The 22,142-nt window shown below is 40.2% G+C and overlaps 1 protein-coding gene across 1 annotated transcript in view; it reads left to right on the forward strand.

Moving 5' to 3' along the window:
- TMPRSS15 (transmembrane serine protease 15) overlaps positions 1-22,142 on the forward strand; it is a 332,837-nt gene that overhangs the window by 36,741 nt on the left and 273,954 nt on the right. Inside the window, exon 6 of the mRNA XM_063448381.1 lies at positions 807-848. Within this exon, the coding sequence (XP_063304451.1) occupies positions 807-848 (42 nt within the window). The remainder of the gene's footprint in view (positions 1-806; positions 849-22,142) is intronic.

The following is a 22,142-nucleotide window of genomic DNA, read 5'->3' on the forward strand; positions in this document are numbered from 1 at the left end:
TTAAATAATAAATAATAATTAAAAAAAAATAATATAAAAAATAAATAAAAAAAATAATAATTAATAATATATCAAATGCCCACCCCCACCAACACATACACAAACACACACTGCATCACACACTCACACTTCATTCATATACACACACTGCACTCACACACACTGCACTCACACACACTGCACTCACACACACACTGCACTCACACACACTGCACTCATACACACTGCACTCATACACACACACTGCACTCATACACACACACTGCACTCATACACACTGCACTCATACACACTGCACTCAAACACACACACTGCATTCATTATACACACACTGTAAATAAATATTCAATTAATATAATTTTTTTAGGATCTAATTTTATTTAGAAAAACCAGTAGCTGCTGCATTTCCCACCCTAGTCTTATACTCGAGTCAATACGTTTTCCCAGTTTTTTGGGGTAAAATTAGGGGCGTCGGGTTATATTCGGGTCGGCTTATACTCGAGTATATACGGTATTAACATCTTGAAATAAGTGACAATTTCCATTGCCATGAACGATATGTATTTAACATAGGAAAAGTCGGAAACATAGAATCTATTCTTTCCCCATGTAATAGATTTATAATTAGTTTTGTTGCTTCGGTATAAAATAAATGATAAGGCATCCCACTGTTTATGGTAGATATAATGTTGATATCCGTGTCCAGCTGTGAAAATGTATTGATGCTTAAAAAACTGAACAAGAAGATATATATGTGACAAGTCTAATATTATGTACAATAAGGATATTTTTGCTTGTTCTGGCAGATATTCTACTATCTTCATCGCCAAGACCCAACACAACTACAGGTAAATAATAAAATGTCTTGCCATCTAACAAGTTGCAATGAATCATATTCTCTCTCTCTATATATATATATATATATATATAAATATATATGAATATATATATATATATATATATATATATATATATATATTTGTGGTCGTATACAATAGAAACATAGAATGTGATGGCAGATAAGAACCATTCGGCCCATCTAGTCTGCCCAATTTTCGAAATACTTTCATTAGTCCCTGGCCTTATCTTATAGTTAGGATAGCCTTATGTGTATCCCACACATGCTTAAACTCCTTTACTGTGTTAACCTGTACCACTTCAGCTGGAAGGCTATTCCATGCATGCACTACCCTCTCAGTAAAGTAATACTTCCTGATATTATTTTTAAACTTTTGTCCCTCTAATTTAAGTCTATGTCCTCTTGTTGTGGTAGTTTTTCTTCTTTTAAATATAGTCTCCTCCTTTACTGTGTTGATTCCCTTTATGTATTTAAATGTTTCTATCATATGCCCCCTGTCTCGTCTTTCCTCCAAGCTATACATGTTAAGATCCTTTAGACTTTCCTGGTAAGTTTTATCCTGCAATCCATGAACCAGTTTAGTAGCCCTTCTCTGAACTCTCTCTAAGGTATCAATATCCTTCTGAAGATACGGTCTCCAGTACTGCGTACAATACTCCAAGTGAGGTCTCACCAGTGTTCTGTACAATGGCATGAGCACTTCCCTCTTTCTACTGCTAATACCTCTCCCTATACAACCAAGCATTCTGCTAGCATTTCCTGCTGCTCTATTACATTATCTGCCTACCTTTAAGTCATCAGAAATAATCACCCCTAAATCCCTTTCCTCAGATGTTGAGGTTAGGACTCTATCAAATATTCTGTACTCTGCCCTCTGTTTTTTACTTCCAAGATGGATTATCTTGCACTTATCCACATTAAATGTCAGTTGCCACAACTCTGACCATTTTTCTATTTTACCTAAATCATTAGCCATTTGGCTTATCCCTCCTGGAATAAGCAGAGTCATAGTAATGGTGGTGTAAGTAGGTTGTGGTGTGCCGGAACCGACGTTCAGGTAGGCCTGTAAAAGAGGGCCCACCAAGATGAATGGCTTAATAAAGGGAGAGGACGGTGGGCTGAACCAGGCAGTCTCAGCCCAGAAGAAGGAGAGGTCTGTGTATTTATATGCCGGGTTACTCCTCCCACAATTGCAATGTTCCCATTTGTGGTCTTATACAATAAGCTGAGTTATAGTAATGGTGGTGTAAGTCGGTTGTGGTGTGCTGGAACTGATGTGAGGATAGGCCTGTAAAAGAGGGCATAAAGTGTAACAGTGTAACATTGAATACGTGTTGACATTACATAACCAATACTTAAATGCGTGTCTCAATTCCCTCTCAGGTTGAGCGATGTATCTGGCATATGCAGATGACTCTACTGTCCCAGCATTTAAATGATATGTACTGGGATATTACAAGATGTAGTAGGAGCAGCGCGTATTCTTTTAGAATTACCTGAAAATGTTAACGGTTGTATTAGAGTAACTAAGTATTGTGAGCTTGTTTAAGGTTGAGGTGGCAAATATGTAAACGCCACAATGGAATCGAATGAGTATGGTTTAATGATTTGATATGTATAAGTGAGTTTATTGAAAATGGCCAGAACCCAGCGTATGAACAGGTGGCATTGGCAGAGAGTATTGCGTGTGCCAGCAATTAAATCCTGGAATGTAGGGGTTTGGTAATCCATTTGGCTGACGTGGGGAGAGTTCGGAAGAATACGAAAAATTGTGATCGAGTCACCTCATTGGTTGCTATGTTGTAACAGCCTGGGATGGGTATGTGAACAAAGTAGAATTTCTGTGATACTACAAGACACATATCTTCCTAATCAACCTTATTGTTGGTGAGGGGGCGAACTGGTAATAATTCCCATGCTGCTGATTTACTAAAAGAGGGTATGTTCCATCTCACTATGGGAAATGTGTCACGGACCCAGTTAACTATGAAATTGGCTGCCATCCAGTGTGGGTGGCTGTATTAGCCCAGATATGAGGGTCAATGGTGGAGTGAACATGGTTTCCCTATTCTGGTGGGATAGAAAGTTTAGCAGCATTACCATGACAGCTCATGCATGTATCGAATGTAACAGCTAACAGTGCTATTGTTGATATTCGAACCTGGGAGCAGGGTGCGTGGATGGTAAATGAATGAACTCCCTTGTGTAAGGTGCATGATAAAGTTCAGAGGACCAAGGAGAGACTGGAGATCCATATGGAAAAGAGGGATCGTTGCCCAGAAAGAATTTTCACTTTCCCTGATACGCTGGACTTAGTCTGCGGGGAGGCTGAACTGCAATGAAATCATGTTCATTCGAACCCGCTACATTGGAAAAGGTTTCTGCTCTGCTCCAGTCCTCCCGCCCCACCACCTCCTCCTAGATCCAATTCACTCGCTTCTCATCCGTACTCTGTCTTCTTCTCTTTCTCCACCTCTCACTAAAATTCTCAATCTCTCACTCTCCTCTGGAATATTTCCATCGCCCTTCAAACATGCAACTGTAACCCCAATTCTAAAGAAGCCCAATCTTGACCCTAACTCCCCATCCAACTATCGTCCTATCTCGCTACAGCCTTTTGCATTCAAGATCCTTGAAAGAATTGTGTATGCGAGATTTACAGATTTCCTCGAGTCCAACTCTCTGCTAGACCCGCTTCAGTCTGGTTTCCGCGCTAAGCACTCTGTGGAAACGGCACTGACCAAAGTATCCAATGATCTACTCGCTGCAAAATCTCGTGGTCACTACTCTATCCTAATTCTCCTTGACCTGTCTGCAGCTTTTGACACTGTTGATCATCAACAGCTTCTTCTCATCCTCCGCAATATCGGTCTACAAGATATTGCTCTCTCCTGGTGCTCCTCCTACCTCTCCCAGCGCTCTTTCAGTGTTTCTTTCTCTGGCTCTGCTTCTTCTCCCCAACTCCTCTCTGTTGGTGTCCCCCAATGTTTAGTCCTTGGTCCCCTACTGTTCTCCATCTTCTCCTCCCTTGGTAAACTCATTAGCTCCTTTGGCTTCCAATATCATTTCTATGCAGATGACACGCAAATCTACCTGTCCTCTCTTGATCTCTCCCCATCCCTCTTGACTAGTGTCTCTAACTGCCTCTCTGCTGTTTCTAATTGGATGGCTGCCCACTTCCTTAAACTAAACTTGACCAAAACTGAAATTCTGGTCTTTCCTCCCTAAAGTGTTGTTACTCCTGTGTCTGTCTCCCTCCAAGTCAATGGTGCTACCATCAGCTCTACCACGCAGGCTCGCTGCCACCTTATTTGATTACAAATTCCTGTCCTAATGTGTTTTACACCCCACCTCCTATAGAATGTAAGCTCGATCGAGCAGGGTCATGTTCAACCTATTGTTTCCTGTAAGTTTATTTGTAATTGTCCTATTTATAGTTAAATCCCCTCTCATAATATTGTAAAGCGCTACGGAATCTGTTGGCGCTATATAAATTGTAATAATAATAATAATAATAATAATAATAGGTGTTCTCTTTTACTCCGACCTTTCCTTCAAGCCTCATGTTCAATCGCCAAATCCTGTCATTTCCATCTCAAAAACATTGCGCGCATCCGCCCCTACTTAACGCCAGATGCGACTAAGGTGTTGTTCCATTCCACTGTCCTTTCTCGCCTTGACTACTGTAATCTACTTCTCAGTGGTCTTAAGTGCTCCCAACTTGCGCCGTTACAGTCCATAATGAATGCGGCAGCGAGGCTCATCTTCCTGTCCGCACGCACTTCCCATGCCTCAGCCTTCTGTAAGTCCCCACATTGGTTTCCTATAAAATATAGAGCTCAGTTTAAAATTCTGGTTCTTGCTTTCAAATAGTTACATAATGCTGCTCCCACCTATCTATCATCCCTTATACACAAGTATGTCCCGTCTAGGCAGTTACGATCTGCTGAAGACTTACATCTATCTACTGTCCGTACTCCCACCTCTGATGCTCGCCTTCAAGATTTCTCGAGGGCTGCACCGTTCCTGAGGAACTCGCTTCCCTCCTCCGTTAGATGCTCACCCAGTCTCCACTCCTTCAAAAAATCGTTAAAAACCCACTTCTTCATAAAAGCGTATCAATTAAACTGTTAATAGCTCCTGACTGATTCCTCTTCTGCAACTGTCACTAGTCTTATACAATCCTTACCTTTGTGTCATTTTACCCCACTCCCTCTAGCATGTAAGCTCATTGAGCAGGGCCCTCAACCACTCTGTTCCTGTGTGTCCAACTTGTCTGGTTAGAACTACATGTCTGTTCGTCCACCCATTGTAAAGCGCTGCGGAATTTGATGGCACTATATAAATATCATAATAATAATAATAATAATAATAATGTCTAATGTATTTCCAGAAATTAACATTGGTGTAGAGTTCCAAAGGATTTACCAGTTACAAAAGACACATCTGCTTCAGAGTATGGCATTCAGTTCCATAATCGTCACACTCTGTCTGATTACTTTGTGTATCAGTCAGGGGGATGTCACAGGCTTGCGTCACATTGCAGGGTATTGGGGACACTCCTACCAGCTTGTACCAAGCAATTCTCACGCCAGCCGCGATAACCCTGCCTCCTTTTATGACACGGCTAATGAGCACCGACGTCATGACAGTGAAAGATAAAATTGTGGTGAGAGCACTCAGAACATGCAGAAATAAAAAATATATTACCAAACTTGGTTAAAATGGGAATATCTAGAACAATAAAGCACAAACACATAGAGTAATATTGTCATAAAAGAGATAAAATAGTAATATGAGACTGGTTACACTCACATATTGCTGAGTCACTTTAAAAGCTGACTCAGACTTAGGGCTTTTGTGGAGATGAGAATTCTTCAGCTTTAGACGTCCTGTACCGGTTATACTTGGTCTGCACTGGGAAGTGTTTCTTCAAATTACTCCAGGAAGCAAGATCCAATATAAAATTTCTTTATTGTAAAATAACTTGATTATAAAAAAATAGTATCATATAACTTTATCCAATACAGGTAAAAACGTCCTTAAAAGCGCAATACCACGACGCGTTTCGGCACTCTCAGCCTTTCTCAAGTAGTCTGGTCTTCTCATCTCCTAGATCTTCTTTAAATGCTCTGAAATTTGGCGCCCTTTCGTCGGCGTCTTCTGTCTCTTCCGCTTTCGTCATTTCCAAGCGTCCATCAATTACGTTGCGTCATGACGTTTGGCGCCTACGTCATTGGTCCTCGTCCAGGCGTCAGCTTACGTCATGACGTCTTATGGGCGCCGGACCCGGAAGTAGTACCGGCGCCATTTTTCAAAGTCCTCTAACATGCAAATTTGCCAGTCCGTTAAACTCCACATTACAAGACAATAGTATATGATATTTAAGGGGAAAAAAGAAAAAGAATACATACTTATTTTCCACATGTAGCAATAGATTAATACCTATTAAGAAAGGAAGGAAATCAGGGTTTTTAATGTTTTTAAACATTTAAAAGCATATATACTAAAAAAACATATATACTAAAAAAGCACATCTAAAAATTTTTTAAAATTTTTTAAAATTATATACATGAATTAATCTCGAAGTCGATATTGAGGCCATGGGGGGATAATGATTCCAAATTAAAAATCCATTTCATCTCATTTCTGCTGAGGAGACTATCTATATCTCCCCCTCTCCAATGGATTTTTACGGCCTCTATTCCTATAAATTCAAAACCATTTATATTCCCTCCATGTACCTCTAGAAAATGTTTAGAGACATTGTGCAAAGTGAATTTCCTATTTATATTATACACATGCTCCCTCATTCTTATCTTCAGTAATCTCGACGTCTTCCCAATATATTGTATGCCACAAGGACATATTATCATATATATCACATTTTTTGAGTTACATGTAATAAATGATTTAATCTCATGTGTTTTTTTGTTCTGAAACGAGGTAAAATGGGTGACTTTTTTATTCTTATTTTTTCTTAGGGCACACCCTCTACATCTTCCACAATAGTAGAAACCTTTTTCCCTTTTAAACATGGATACACCTTGCGAAATTTTTTCTTTATCCAGAAAACTTGAGGTCAAAGTTTGTTTAATATTCTTCGCTCCTCTAAATATCAATTTTGGTTGTGTCCCTAAATATTGTTGTAGGCTCTCATCTTGTTCAAGAATATGCCAGTTTGTCTTCATAATTTTTTGTAACTTTTTACTATGGGAACTAAAATTAAAAATCGCCGGTACAATCTTATTAGTCTCCTTTTGTTCTTTTTTCTTATATATTAGAATATTTTCTCTTTTCTCTTGTCCTACTTGATTTTTAATATTATTCAGGGAATCTTGGTTGTATCCTTTCTCAATTAGTTGATTAATAAGTATCTTTGTTTGCTCTTCATATTGTTCATCCTCTGTACAGTTGCGTCTCAGTCTTAAAAATTGGCCCTTTGGTATATTTGTTAACCAAGGTTTAAAATGGCAACTTTTAAGATTAATAAAACTGTTCACGTCTACAGTCTTAAAATAAGTTTTACTTTTTATTTTCTTGTCTTCAATATAAATACTTAAATCTAAAAAATTGACATTTACGGAGCTAATTTCCCATGTTAAGTTAATATTCCAATTGTTAGCATTCAAGTTGTTTAAAAAATTATTCAAAGATTCCTGTGTGCCTCTCCATATTAAAAAGATGTCATCAATGTACCTCTTGTAGAGGACCAGATTTGTCCCGAGCTCTGGCCTTGAGAAAATTACCAATTCCTCCCAAAAGGCCATAAATAAATTAGCATAGCTCGGGGCAAATCTGGTCCCCATGGCCGTACCCTTAGTCTGCAGATAAAAATTGCCCTCGAACCAGAAAAAATTATTTAAAAGGATCAGTTGTATGCCCTCTATAATAAAATCAATCTGTTCAAGGTTTATATCTGTGTCCTTTCTTAAAAAATGTCTAGCAGCCTCACACCCCCTATCATGCTCAATAATAGTGTAGAGGCTGCTGACATCACAAGTCACCATAAAAAAATCCTCTTCCCAATTAAAACTATTTAAAATCTGTAAAAGGGACATGGTATCCTTGAGGTATGAAGGGCATCTCTTAACTGGATCTTGTAAAAATTGGTCTAAAAACTGTGACAGAGGTGATAACAAAGAACCGATTCCCGAAACAATGGGTCTTCCCGGGGGATTTTCTGTGTTTTTATGAATTTTTGGTAAAACATATAAAACCGGGATCCTGGGAAATTTAACATCTAAAAAGTCGTATTCCTTTTGATTTAAAAGTCCTGACTCTAGTCCTTGACTTATAAAAATACTCAATTTTTCTTTTATGTCCTCTAACGGGTTATTCGGTAATAATAGATATGTCTCTTTATCTTGTAGTTGTTCAAAAATCACTTTTAAGTATTGTTCTTTTTTCCATATTACAACCCCCCCGCCCTTATCTGCGGGTTTGATCACAATGGAGGAATTTTTCTTCAAGTCCTGTAGGGCCTTTCTTTCACTTTTAGTTAAATTATTCTGTTGTCCTTTATTAGATTCAATTTTTCTTAACTCACTAGTACATGCCTTTTCAAAGACTCTCATGGCATCTGATTTTAAGTGGCTTGGGAAGAATTTTGATTTATTTTTAAGGGTAGTATGTTTAAATTTGTTGTCTTCTTCTTTTGTTTCCCCATTGTACATCGGTTTCTGATCAAAGAATTTTTTCAAACATAATTTTCGTATAAATCTATTAATATCTAAAAATGCTTCAAATTTATCTATGTCACAACTTGGTGCAAATTTAAAACCATAATTTAAAACCTTTTTATGTGATTCTTCTAAAACTACATCTGATAAATTAAAAATTCTTATGTCCGTTGTTTTTTTGGGAGTGTCTCCTCCCTCCTCCTTTTTTCTTCCTTTCTTATTTCTATTCCCTCTTCTTGTCGTCTCCTTTTTGTTGGAGTCTGTGCTACTGTTCCCCCCTTTGTTCTGGCCATAGTTTGGCCTAAAAAAAGGTCATCATCATTTATTTGTTGTAGGTGACTATATCTGTTTGAAACTTGTATCTCTTTTCTATAGTTCCTATCTGGCGAATATTTTTGGGGGGCTCTTTCATAATTATTCTTTTGAAATGAGTTATTTCTGTCTCTTGTTCTAGATTTAACTTGAATCCACCCTTGGTTTTGTTCCTCTCTTTGTTGAATTAAATTTTGAGAGGACCTTTCTCTATAGGGTTTTCTATAAGATTGCTGTGGTAATCTATCGTCTTGTTTTGTAAAGTTTCTTTTGTAATTGTCTTGTTTGCTATTGTTAACATATTTCTTTTTTTGCGGTTTAATTTGTCCTTTTATGTAGTCGTCTCGATCTCTTTTGAGTTTTCTTTTTTTAGTTTCAATCACTTTATTTTCTATACTTTTAATTTTTTCTATCGTTTTTTCCATTAAAAGCTTGAATTCCTCCATTTCTAAAAATGGTTCAAGTTTTCTCTGAATATCATTAATTTCCTCGTTGATTTGATGTAGATTTAAAGTGCGTTGCTCAATAATGACAATAATCATATGTTTAGCAAAGGATTCTAATGCTCCATCCCAGGCTTCCTTAAACCTTTCACTCTCATTTTCTGACGTAGGGGATTTATGGAATCTTAGACCTCTCGGTGCTATTTTCAAGTCAACATATCTTTCTAATGTAAAGACTTCCCATCTATATTTCATTTCTTTTATAAGTAAACGTTCTAAACTTATGCATATTTCTATTAGCTCATCATTCCTTTTTTCTGGAATTTTTTCCCATTTTTCGTTATCTAATGAGCCAATGACCGACGTCATGACGCTAACGCCAAGGCCCACCAAGGTATTCAAACAAGAACATTTTAGGGGCGTGGGTACCTACCTAATTGAACACTGTATTTAAAGAGAAACCAGGGAGAGACTTATTGTCCTGTTGTGGTTCAAGAGCGCGTGTTCCCTATTGGTATTCTTGTATTCTGACTTTGGCTTTGTTTGACTATTCCTCCTTCTGTGTTCCTTTGACCTCGGCTATTGCATTATCGTTGATCCTGATTTCTGGTTTCCCTGACCTCGGCTCGCTATTTGACTATTCTTTTTGTGTGTAGTGTTAGTCCGGCTATCCTAAGGTCCAGCATCCATTACTAGTATTTGCATTCTGCATGTAGGATCCCCGAACGTTCCTGACACACTCATGTAGACAATGTATTACTGAGGGACAGTACTGATGTACAAGACGAGCCTACAAAAAGATTATGCACCTATATTGAATAGTTTGGGTATCTTTCCGCTCCAAACATAAGATGGATGGCAAAGAAAAATGCTCAGTTCACTAAAAACTGTGCAAATGGCACTAGGACCAATGCACTGGGAGCAACTTGAAAATTAGGAATATGGCATTTTCCTAGTCAGGCTGCTTCTGTGGCCCTTAAGATAGGCCAAATACCATGGCCTAATGCTGGGACCTTAAAAGAACGAGTAGCCGATAATAAAATTGAGCAGTGGATTTCCATTAATTAGGCTAATATGGTAGGTGCTCCCGCAAATAAAGAGGTTGTCAGCAGGGCCTCAGCTAGAAACCAATACTTGATTCTCCCACTAATAGGAATTAAGATGAATGGATTGGAGGTTAGGACAAACCCTAATACCTGACTGAACTGAAATGACACCTGTGCGGAAACCTACAGTAAAACCTGTAATTAGAAATTCAACCAGAGGAGGGCAAGTGTGAGTATTGAAGGAGATGCCTCTTAGTGACAAAAGGCAAGTACGAATACGGAACAGTCAGATTGTACCGTCTGTGTTCCCTAGCTTTGAACTGCTGACAAGTCTCGTAGCTATGTCCTTCAAAAGGACTAGGGAACTTACTGTACAGATAATAACACTAGACATGGAAACATGTGCTGGATGGCAACTGACAGTATAACACCGAGGGGATGGAAGTAAGTAGCATGATGTAGGGTACTACATGGGAGGGTAAGATGTCCAAAGTCAGGAGATTCTAAACATCACTAGTGTCAGCAGTTGTTTTAAGGATGAAAGGATTGGAGCCATCATGGCCTACATCTCTGTCATGCTGTCTGTGTTTCCACCTTGGGTGCCGACACAAGGTAGGGGAGACCAGAGCTAGAAACTGAAGTCTATACAGCACAGTTTTCAGAGCCAAAAAAGGGAATGGCACGCCTTTATGTCGGAGCTTGGCGATAAAAATGAAATGGTATAAGATCGACTGCAACTGGGGTTGGGGTATCCTGGGTTACGGCTGGAGTGCATGATCTAGGTGGGGTGAAGGGTTTTGCTAGGAGAGCCTGGATTGAAATATCTTACTAGTTTTGAGGTGTGCAACATATACATGTAGAGTAAATGTGTCAGTCATGTAGGTGATAGTATCACAACTGGCAGCTTGCATAGTGCCGAATGGCAAAAAAATGATCTAAATGAGGCCCTACTAATTGCCAAGTGGCTCTGAGAGGCTGTAGCTATGAATTGGCCAAGGGACTGGGGCCACTGAACGATGTGGCAGGAATGTTGGCCTCTCGGTAACAAGTAAGAGATTCAAAGGAGTGGCTGTGATATGTGAGGCCCTATCTAAAAACTAGAGAGGTGGGAGCAAGGCTTTAGCTATGAGTTGGTCCGATGGACAAATTCCTCCGCATGAGGATGGGTACAGGCCTTGCATGACTGAATTACAAATACACAATTATATGGCACACACCAATACCCTTTACAGCCAGTTGATATATCCCTAAGTAATGTAGGGGAATAGAAACAAAATGAATTAATAGAAAGTATGTTGGCCAACTAGTCTGTGGTTGAGCTTGAGAAAGGAATATCATAGAGAGGAACCTAAAGACACAATAGGAACGTTAATGGAAATATGTCCAGTATGGTGTAAGTGCTTATTGAGGTAAGGGTATAAAGTACCTGTGTTGTGGTTAAGGATTAAAACGTTAACAGGATGATAAGTAAGAACCTAAATAATAGAAATTATATTTGTCCATATGGATATGAAAGAGATACATAGTAGTGCTGTGTCTAATTATGAGTTCCCACTGTGTATCCTTCCACAAGAAGGACTTGAAGTAGGTATGAGAAAGATCAGAACATCTCTATTTGACTAGCAAGAAGTAACATATGTAAGATCTAGTAAGTGCCTGTGGATTATACAAGGCTTAGGTAAAACTGTGACAAGGAGGCCTGACTATGGTTAAATGTGTAATGAGGGGAGTGCAGAGAGAGGGTTGTAAAGGAAGGAATTGCATGGGCATAACAAGGCTGAGAGGAATTGTGAACCATAGTATGACAGGGTTGTAGTTGACCCTTGTAAAAGTGGAAATGTTGTATGTAATTTCCCAAATGTGTGGCAGAAATAGTGTCGTATTGGATTGCCCACAGAGGGCCGTATGTAATATATGGAGTGAAGGTGTAGTGAGGGCCGCGTTTAGAGGTATTGCAGCGGAAGGCCAATATTACCAAATGTAAGTCTCGAGGTGTCAGGTGTATAATAGGGTGTATGTAAAGTAATGATTATGGCATTACCAAATGTAGGTTAATTGTACCAAAGTTGTAGAAATGGACTGTGTATGTTGTGGAACGCCAAGTGAGGGCCTAATATAAACATATATGAGTGATGTCCTGTATCTCTCATTGGTACTTAATAATTTCACCTTTTTTTTCCACAAAAAGTTGTGCCTTTTTTCATGAAAAGTTGTGCCTTTTTTTCTTCATGAAAGGTTGTGCCTTTTTTTGCATGAAAGGTTGTGCTTTTTTTTCTGCATGAAAGGTTGTGCTTTTTTGCATGAAAGGTTGTGCCTTAGAGTAGACTGGTTGCAATTTAGTATGTTATTAGTGACACCCAAGTGGCGGACCTAGTTTGTGGCATGTCTTGATTTGAATTGTAAAAATAACATTTAGATGAGGGGCGTGAATATGTTCATATAACAGACATAAATATGACCAACATTAAGTTACAATATACTTGACCAGGCCTGTGAGGAGACCAGAAAGGGCTCAAGCAATGTAAGTAGTGATGGTCAGTGAAATAAGATTATTAACAGGCAGTACCATAAATGCTAACCACATGTATAGGCCCAAGTTTGGGCCTGACATAAATTTAGACAGTCAGTAGCAACACCTAGTCATAAAATTATTAAACAATGTAGGCCCAATGAGTGCTTGAATACCCAGATGGCAGACATATAGAATACATGTAGGTAGTGAGGCTGGGAGAGTCCGGGTGAACAAATGCTGATCTGTTCAAAGCTGACAAGTATAACCAAGGCCGTAAGGGATGACAATAATAATCTGCAAATATGAAAAACTAAATATATGGCATAGCATTAATTAAACATTAAAATGCAGGGTGACTAAATTAATTGCATATGATAAAATTGATATGGCCAAATGACGGCCGAATACAGTAAGCAGAATGCATGGACCTAATTGAGGTATTACTATGATGCTATGTATGATTAAAGGCCAAAAATAGGCCAATTTCGCCTTAGTAGTTAAAATCGCCATATCCGAATGAGGGCAGAATACGGACTGAACTGCAAATGACTCCCTAGTTAGTGAAAGGCTGAACATTGGGCGAATACATGTTGAATGTCAGGGACAGCGTGGCCCAACGCGGGCTGAATGAACAAACTTATGGTTTTGTTGTAATAAAGGCATAATGAGCAACAGGAAAAGCCACAGCTGGGCCGGACGCGGCAGTGCCCCATGAGTTTTAAATGAAACGGCTGTTTTTTACTAGAGTGAGGTAAAATGAATACTTGCATGGGCCACACTAGGCCAGACCAACTTGTTTGGAGTTAGGCAGTTTGTATTGATGTCCTTCTACCTGTAAGTAGATGGTTCTGTACTGAACCAGGCAGTCTCAGCCCAAAGGAAGGGGAGGTCTGTGTATTTAAAGGTAACTCATACCACAAGTGCCATATATCTTTTAAACTTGATGTGTATTACGTTTAAATGAAATTGCACATATTCATATGTAACACATTACGGCTGCATTCCAAGAAAATGCTTCAATATAAATTAAAATAAGATTTAAGAAATAAGGAGTCTATTTACTAGACAGCAAGCTGAGGTGAGTTAAGAAAGAACCTACACAATTTATGTTAAAATGACAGATATAAAGCAAAAATGCTCTCCATTGGAATGATATTGGAAACATTTTCCAACTTAGCAATTTTACCATGTTTTACTTTCAAATATGAATTTTACATCGGAATATGATTTTATTCTATTTTAGTGGGGGGAGAAGCATGTATACTATATACTGGATACAAGCTCAGGTAGCATTTATGTGTAGTTACGCATAATAGTTACGTGGAGTTGGAACTGCAGCTACATTTCGGCTCACTGTTTGGGAAGTCATACAATTACCCTATTGACCCAAATGTGGATGAATTGTAGTTATTAACAATATGAATTGCCAAGTCTAGTTCACATATAGCACTTATAAATGATGATACAATAACTTGATATCTGGTTTGAACTAAATAAATAAGTTATTTCTTATCTTGCTGCTTAGTGAAAAGACTCCTTATTTCTTAAAAAAAAAAAAAAAAAACACTATGGGGTCAGTTACACAGACAAATATTCCTGACCCTATAGTGTTAAACCAATATTTAGGCCCATCCCCCTCCACCCCTTTTGCCGCCCTAAATATAGTAAATTCTTAATTGTAAAGTCTGCAGCTGCTGCCACGGCCCCTGATCTGCCTGCTTGGCTGACGTAATCAGAAGTAGGGATCTAATCCAATCACAATGCTTTTCCACAGGATTGGCTGAGAATGTTAAGGGGGCAGATCAGGGGCAGATCAGGGGCAGAGCCAGAACAAGTCAAACACACCCCTGGATAATCAGCATCTCCTAATAAAGATGCATTGAATCAATGCATCTCTATGAGGAAAGTTCAGTGTCTTTATCCAGATCAGAGGCGGCCGCCTAAACCACCTGTGGGCAGACTGTGTCAGGTCCTCGGTCAGTGACCGAGGACCTGATACCAGGAGGGGGCCCGGCAGCTTGCCCGGTATGCTGCCGGGTGCGAGGCCCTCCTGGCTGCCCGGCCAGCCACCGCAGACACCGGTCTGCAGCTCCGCAGTGAGCAGAGCTGCAGACCATGTTTTTTGCGAAAACCGGCCAATCAGAGTGTTGCCGCAGGTTACCACGGCAACGCTCTGATTGTCACGCGAGATTACATGGTCTGCAGCTCTGCAGAGCTGCAGACCGGGAGCAGTGGCCACCGGACCTCCAGGGAGCCCACTGGACCACCAGGGAAATTAAGGTAGGCTCTCTGTCACCCCCCTCAGTCTCACCCTCCCACCACCCTCAACCTCACTACCCCCCACACCACCCTCAGCCTCACCACCTCCCACCACCCTCAGCATCACAACCCCCCACACCACCCTCAGCCTCACCCCCCACCATCCTCAGCATCACTACCCCCCTCACCACCCTCAGCCTCACAGATTTTTATGTCCTGAATTTTTAGAGTAGCCCATAGGTATGAGATTTTGATATACTTTTAGAAAGACACAGGTCATTTATTACCAAGAGCACATGCTTGTTCCCAAGTTAACATTTTCAAAGTTTAGCAACCTGGGACTGTATAAGTATGTATTTTAAAAAAAATGTATAGACTGATCCAGTTTAAACATTTTAATGACACTAAATTTGCTGCTGTTTGGCCATTTTGTTTTTGATGTGCTAAGTGGCATTCTAGAAAACTGTGTAGTAGAGAAAATCAAGGGCTTTATAGAAATAATTAATAATTTGAAGAACATACTAATGTTTTTTATTCATCTTATAGTGAGTTCCTCAAAACTTTAAAAGGATTTATGCTATAATTGCCTAAATTGTGACATTGTAACATCAATAGCAAAATGGGAATTAAAAAATTGTGCACAGTTGGATAAAATGGACACATAATTAAAAGAGATTGCTTACATTCACATCAGGAAAAATAAACAAAATAATTATCTTTTAGACTTGCCCCTGGTAAATAATATCTCACATAAATAAGCTAATTTCTCACAGTGAAATAATAAAGAAACACAATTTAATTATCAAAATAATTATACAAATATGTTGAATAAAAATACTGTCTACATATTAAAAATGTGATGTGAGACTAACAAAACAGAAATTAATCATGAAGCACAAGAATTAGCTTTTCTATATGGATAAAATAATCATATATTAAATTCTCATTCGCAGAGCATCTTTAATAAGATACTCTCACATTGTGCGATTTGTTAACAGTATGAATATTAGTAGTGCTACATAAAACTTAATAGTACAAGTTTTTGCTCTTTTTGTTCATAACCACCTACGCTTATCAATAATTTTCATCTATTTAATAATAGAGAGCATACCGTAATCCTCGATTCATAATTGAATAGAAAGATCGTGCAACATGATTAATTAATACTTATTTTCACAAAATAGAAAAATCAAAAACCAAACAGTGGATCAACCATAATTTAGTATTTTTAATATTTGCTGTCACAACAGGGCCATCAGGGTGTCGATAAAGGTTAATCAAGTATATTATCATGCAGTTGTGTAGACCTGAGTGTAGCTCTGTTATTAATAGTAGTATTTATAGCACCAACATACTCTGCAGCACCTTAAAGTTATAAAACGGGGATGATTGACTGGTGATTAACATATGGAATATAACAGAAACAAGAGGTGAAGAAGGCACTGCTCAAAAGAGCTTATCTCTCTGAAAATGGATAAAGAGAAATAGCAGCATGTCAGAGGGGATAGGGATTGATGGGTAAGATGCCCGTGTCAAAATAAACTAGTAAAAGAAGCTTGTGGAAGAACCAAGAAATTGGCAGGAGAGAGAGTGAGCTGGGCTTTGGAGGAAAGTTATAAGAGAAACATCACCCAGGAACATGGTAAGCTTTTCTGAAGAGGTGTGTTTTCAGTGACTTCTTGAAGGACTGGAGATTAGGGGAATGTCTGATGGCATGGGGTAACTGCGACGGACCGCCTGGCACCCAGACTGGGTTTCTCCATCAATCACTGCTTCCAAGTACTTGTGAGTACCATAAGCACTGCACTAGAAAAGCATAACCACTGTAAACCCCAATAACCACCGCAGCTTGGTTGGGGTCTCGCTGTCCTCCACCCTCCCTGGACCCAAGACCACTAACCAGCTTCCAGTGGGTAGACCTCCTAGTCCAGAGAGTGTAGCAGGAACAGCTCAGGGGAGTATTGTGATATAGCAATCCCCTGAGTGTATGTAGTTCTCCAATCCCCCAAACATGAGCCAAGACTTCATGAAGGGATAAAGCATACTGTTTAATGGAAGCAACAGCTGGCCTTTTATGCAAGTTTCCCAACAAGGGTGACACTCAGGTGGACCTTGTTGGGCACAGGGACACAAAGTGACAATGACCTCCCACATACAGTACACAATCCCTCTCCTCTGCCTGTGATATAATTAAGGCAGATAATTCATTAACTTAATTATCCACAGGCAGAAAAACACACACATTTTTACAAAGTCCAATAAGTACCCCAAAACACAACATATCCCCATGATATCCCTGATCTGGGTGAACAACATATCCAAAAATCACCCAGATTAGAGCAGGGGTTCAGGACATTTCTGGAAGTCTCTTTTTTACCCACTGTGCACATGGTCCCATGCCCAAAACAGTTCCAGAGAATTAGGGCTAACGGTCTCTCTGTCTGGAGTACAAAAATACATACTTCACATGAACAGAGCCTTTTAAAGTGTATTGGGCAAGGTATATTGCAGGGCCCATAGTCCTGAGGTAAGAGGCCCCTCCAAAAGCCAGTGACGAGGTTACTTAAGTCACCATAACAAATTCCAAAGGAACAGGGCTACCCTTGAAAAAATCCTGCAATTGAGAGTTGGCAGTGCTAGAATGAGCAATTTTGGCAGTGCTGGAATGATCAGTTGTCAAGAGAAAAGGTCTTTTGCAGAGCAAAGGTAACAAGAAGGACTGTATTTGTTGAGCCAATGTAATGATTGGCAAAGACGTAAGCTGTGGAAATAGCTGTCAGACTGGAAGGAGGTCTAGCATACAGACTGAAGAGGGGCAATGTGGATATTTGGAGAGCTGCAGTAGTCAAGTCGGGAAATTATGAGTGCATGAACAAGTGTCTTAGTTGTATCTTGAGTTAGAAAGGTTGAAAAAAGGGGAAATGTGTCAGGTTACCTTCTGTATCAGTCAGGGAGATGTCACAGGCTGGCGTCACATTGCAGGGTATTGGGGACACTCCTACCAGCTCTCAGCTTGTCCCCAGTGATTCTCACGCCAGCCGCAATAACCCTGCCTCCTTTTATGATGTGGCTAATGAGCATCAACGTCATGACACTAAGAATGCCACGGCCCACAAAGGTGTTCGAACGAGAAAATTCTGGGGGCGGGGTTACCGTCCTAATTGAACACGATATTTAAAGAGAAACCAGGGAGAAACTCATTGCACTGTTGTAGTTCTTGTTTGACCCAAGAGCGCGTATTCTGTATTGGTATTCTTGTATTCTGACTTTGGCTTTGTTTGACTATTCCTCCTTCTATGTTCCTTTGACTTCAGCTATGGCATTATCGTTGATCCTGATTTCTGGTACCCCTGACCTTGGCTCGCTATTTGACTATTCTTTGTGTGTGTAGTGTTAGCCCGGCCATCCTAAGGTCCAGTATACATTACTAGTATTTGCATTCTGCGTGTAGGATACCCAAATGTTCCTGATAAAATGTTTTTAAGGTGGAAGCAACAGGTTTTGGAGACAGACAGGATATGAGGAAAAAAGGTAAGACCTGAGTTGAAAGTTACACCAAGGCCCTTGAAGAAAGATTGATGGAGGAGGACTATTTGAGGGAGTAAAGTTCGAGAAAGCAGGAAGACATCCAGTTAGAGATGGAAGAGAGGCAGTTTGTGACATGTTCCAGAAGAGCAAGAGAGAGGTCATGGGAGGAGAGGTACATCTGAGTATCATCAGCATATAGATGATAATGAAATCCAAAAGAGTTAATAAGAGAGAGGCAGTCAAGTAGAATTAACATCATCAGCGCTCAGCACAGCGGACAAAGGCCGAACAAATGCAGAGAGGTGCCCCCGGTTCTAGAAATAATTTTGCCTTCCCCCAAGCACAAAGGTGGCCAAAAGATATATCCCCATCTGGTGTATATATACCATGATGCATTTGCAGCTGGGGATCTACCATTTGCTCATCCTTGCAGGGTTTTTGTGTGTTTGAAGGTAAGCATGTTTATTTATGGCGTATGTGTGTGTGAAATGAAGAGGTCTATTTGTGTATAGTGTTGGGATTGTAATGCAGATGAGTCCAAACATATATTGTTGCTACTTAAAATCATTGGTGTGTGTGTATGTAGTGTTGGTGTTTTAATTCAGGGGTGTATTTGTGTGTGGTTTTGGTGTTTGTATATAATGTTGGTGTTTTAATACAGGAGTGTGTTTGCATGTAGTGCTGGCAGTTGATAGTAGGAGTTTATTTGTATGTAGTTTTGATGTTTAAATGCTGGGATATATGCACATATACAAATATGCGGCCACATAGTGACACAGCAACACACGAACACATAGATACCCACATGTACTCACACTGACACAAACATATACTTACATTTCTGGCGCTTGTTTGATATGCATGTGGGAGCTAGGACTTCCCGAACCAGAGTCTCTTCCTCCTGGTGGATAGCTTTCTTTTCTCTATTTCTTTCTATATATACTTAGATAGTGATGTACCGAACTGTTCGCTGGCGAATAGTTTCTGGCGAACATAGCGTATTCGCGTTCGCCACGGCGGGCGAACACATGCGCGGTTCGATACGCTCCCTATTCGTCATCATTGAGTACACTTTGACCCTGTGCTTCATGGTCAGCAGACACATTCCAGCAAATTAGCAGCAGACCTTCCCTTCCAGACCCTCCCACCTCCTGTACAGCATCCATTTAGATTCATTCTGAAGCTGCATTCTTAGATAGAGGAGGGAAAGTGTAGCTGTTGCTCATCTGATAGGGAAATTGATAGCTAGGCTAGGGTATTCAGTGTCCACTACAGTCCTGAAGGACTCATCTGATCTCTGCTGTAAGGACAGCACCCCAAAAAGCCCTTTTTAGGGCTAGAACATCAGTCTGCTTTTTTTTTCTGTGTAATGTAATTGCAGTTGCCTGCCTGCCTGCCTGCCTGCCAGCTTCTGTGTCAGGCTCACAGTGGATACTGTGCCCAATTGCCCAGTGCCACCACTCATATCTGGTGTCACAATAGCTTAAGCTTGCATTTAAAAACAAAAAAAAACTTTTTCACTGAATAGCAGTTAGTTGTCTGCAAGCATCTGGGTGTCAGGCCTTCAGCGTATACTCTGCCAACCTCTGCCAGTGTACTTTGCCACTCATATCTGGTGTCACAATAGCGTGCCTTTAAAAAGAAAAAACTTTTTTCACTGTAAGCTAATAGCAGTTAGTGTCCTTAAAGCGGGTGTCAGGCCTTCAGCGTGTACTCTGCCAACCTCTGCAAGTGCACTTTGCCACTCATAGCTGGTGTCTCAATAGCGTGCCATTAAAAAGAAAAAAAGATTTTCACTGTAAGCTAATAGCAGTTAGTTGTCTGCAAGCATCTGGGTGTCAGGCCTTCAGCGTGCACTCTGCCAACCTCTGCCAGTGTACTTTGCCACTCATATCTGGTGTCACAATAGCGTGTCTTTAAAAAGAAAAAAAGTTTTTCACTGTAAGCTAAAAGCAGTCAGTGTCCTTAAAGCGGGTGTCAGGCCTTCAGCGTGTACTCTGCCAACCTCTGCAAGTGCACTTTGCCACTCATATCTGGTGTCACAATAGCGTGCCTTTAAAAAGAAAAAACTGTAAGCTAATAGCAGTTAGTTGTCTGCAAGCGTCTGGGTGTCAGGCCTTCAGCGTGTACTCTGCCAACCTCTGCCAGTGCACTTTGCAACTTATATCTGGTGTCACTATAGCGTGCCTTTAAAAATAAAAAAAGTTTTTCACTGTAAGCTAAAAGCAGTTAGTTGTCTGCAAGCGTCTGGGTGTCAGGCCTTCAGCGTGCACTCTGCCAACCTCTGCCAGTGTACTTTGCCACTCATATCTGGTGTCACAATAGCGTGCCTTTAAAAAGAAAAAAAGATTTTCACTGTAAGCTAAAAGCAGTTAGTTGTCTGCAAGCATCTGGGTGTCAGGCCTTCAGCGTATACTCTGCCAACCTCTGCCAGTGTACTTTGCCACTCATATCTGGTGTCACAATAGCGTGCCTTTAAAAAGAAAAAACTTTTTTCACTGTAAGCTAATAGCAGTTAGTGTCCTTAAAGCGGGTGTCAGGCCTTCAGCGTGTACTCTGCCAACCTCTGCAAGTGCACTTTGCCACTCATAGCTGGTGTCTCAATAGCGTGCCATTAAAAAGAAAAAAATATTTTCACTGTAAGCTAATAGCAGTTAGTTGTCTGCAAGCGTCTGGGTGTCAGGCCTTCAGCGTACACTCTGCCAACCTCTGCCAGTGTACTTTGCCACTCATATCTGGTGTCACAATAGCGTGTCTTTAAAAAGAAAAAAAGTTTTTCACTGTAAGCTAAAAGCAGTCAGTGTCCTTAAAGCGGGTGTCAGGCCTTCAGCGTGTACTCTGCCAACCTCTGCAAGTGCACTTTGCCACTCATATCTGGTGTCACAATAGCGTGCCTTTAAAAAGAAAAAACTGTAAGCTAATAGCAGTTAGTTGTCTGCAAGCGTCTGGGTGTCAGGCCTTCAGCGTGTACTCTGACAACCTCTGCCAGTGTACTTTGCCACTCATATCTGGTGTCACAATAGCGTGCCTTTAAAAAGAAAAAAGTTTTTCACTGTAAGCTAATAGCAGTTAGTTGTCTGCAAGCCTCTGGGTGTCAGGCCTTCAGCGTGTACTCTGCCAACCTCTGCCAGTGCACTTTGCAACTTATATCTGGTGTCACTATAGCGTGCCTTTAAAAATAAAAAAAGTTTTTCACTGTAAGCTAATAGCAGTCAGTGTCCTTAAAGCGGGTGTCAGGCCTTCAGCGTGTACTCTGCCAACCCCTGCAAGTGCACATTGCCACTCATATCTGGTGTCAATATAGCGTGCATTTAAAACCAAAATTCTTTTTCCACTGTAAGCTAATAGCAGTCAGTGTCCTTAAAGCGGGTGTCAGGCCTTCAGCGTGTACTCTGCCAACCTCTGCAAGTGCACATGGCCACTTATATCTGGTGTCACTATAGCGTGCCTTTAAAACGAAAAAACTTTTTTCACTGTAAGCTAATAGCAGTCAGTGTCCTT

Source organism: Pelobates fuscus, chromosome 1, assembly GCF_036172605.1.
Source record: "Pelobates fuscus isolate aPelFus1 chromosome 1, aPelFus1.pri, whole genome shotgun sequence".
NCBI lineage: Eukaryota > Metazoa > Chordata > Amphibia > Anura > Pelobatidae > Pelobates > Pelobates fuscus.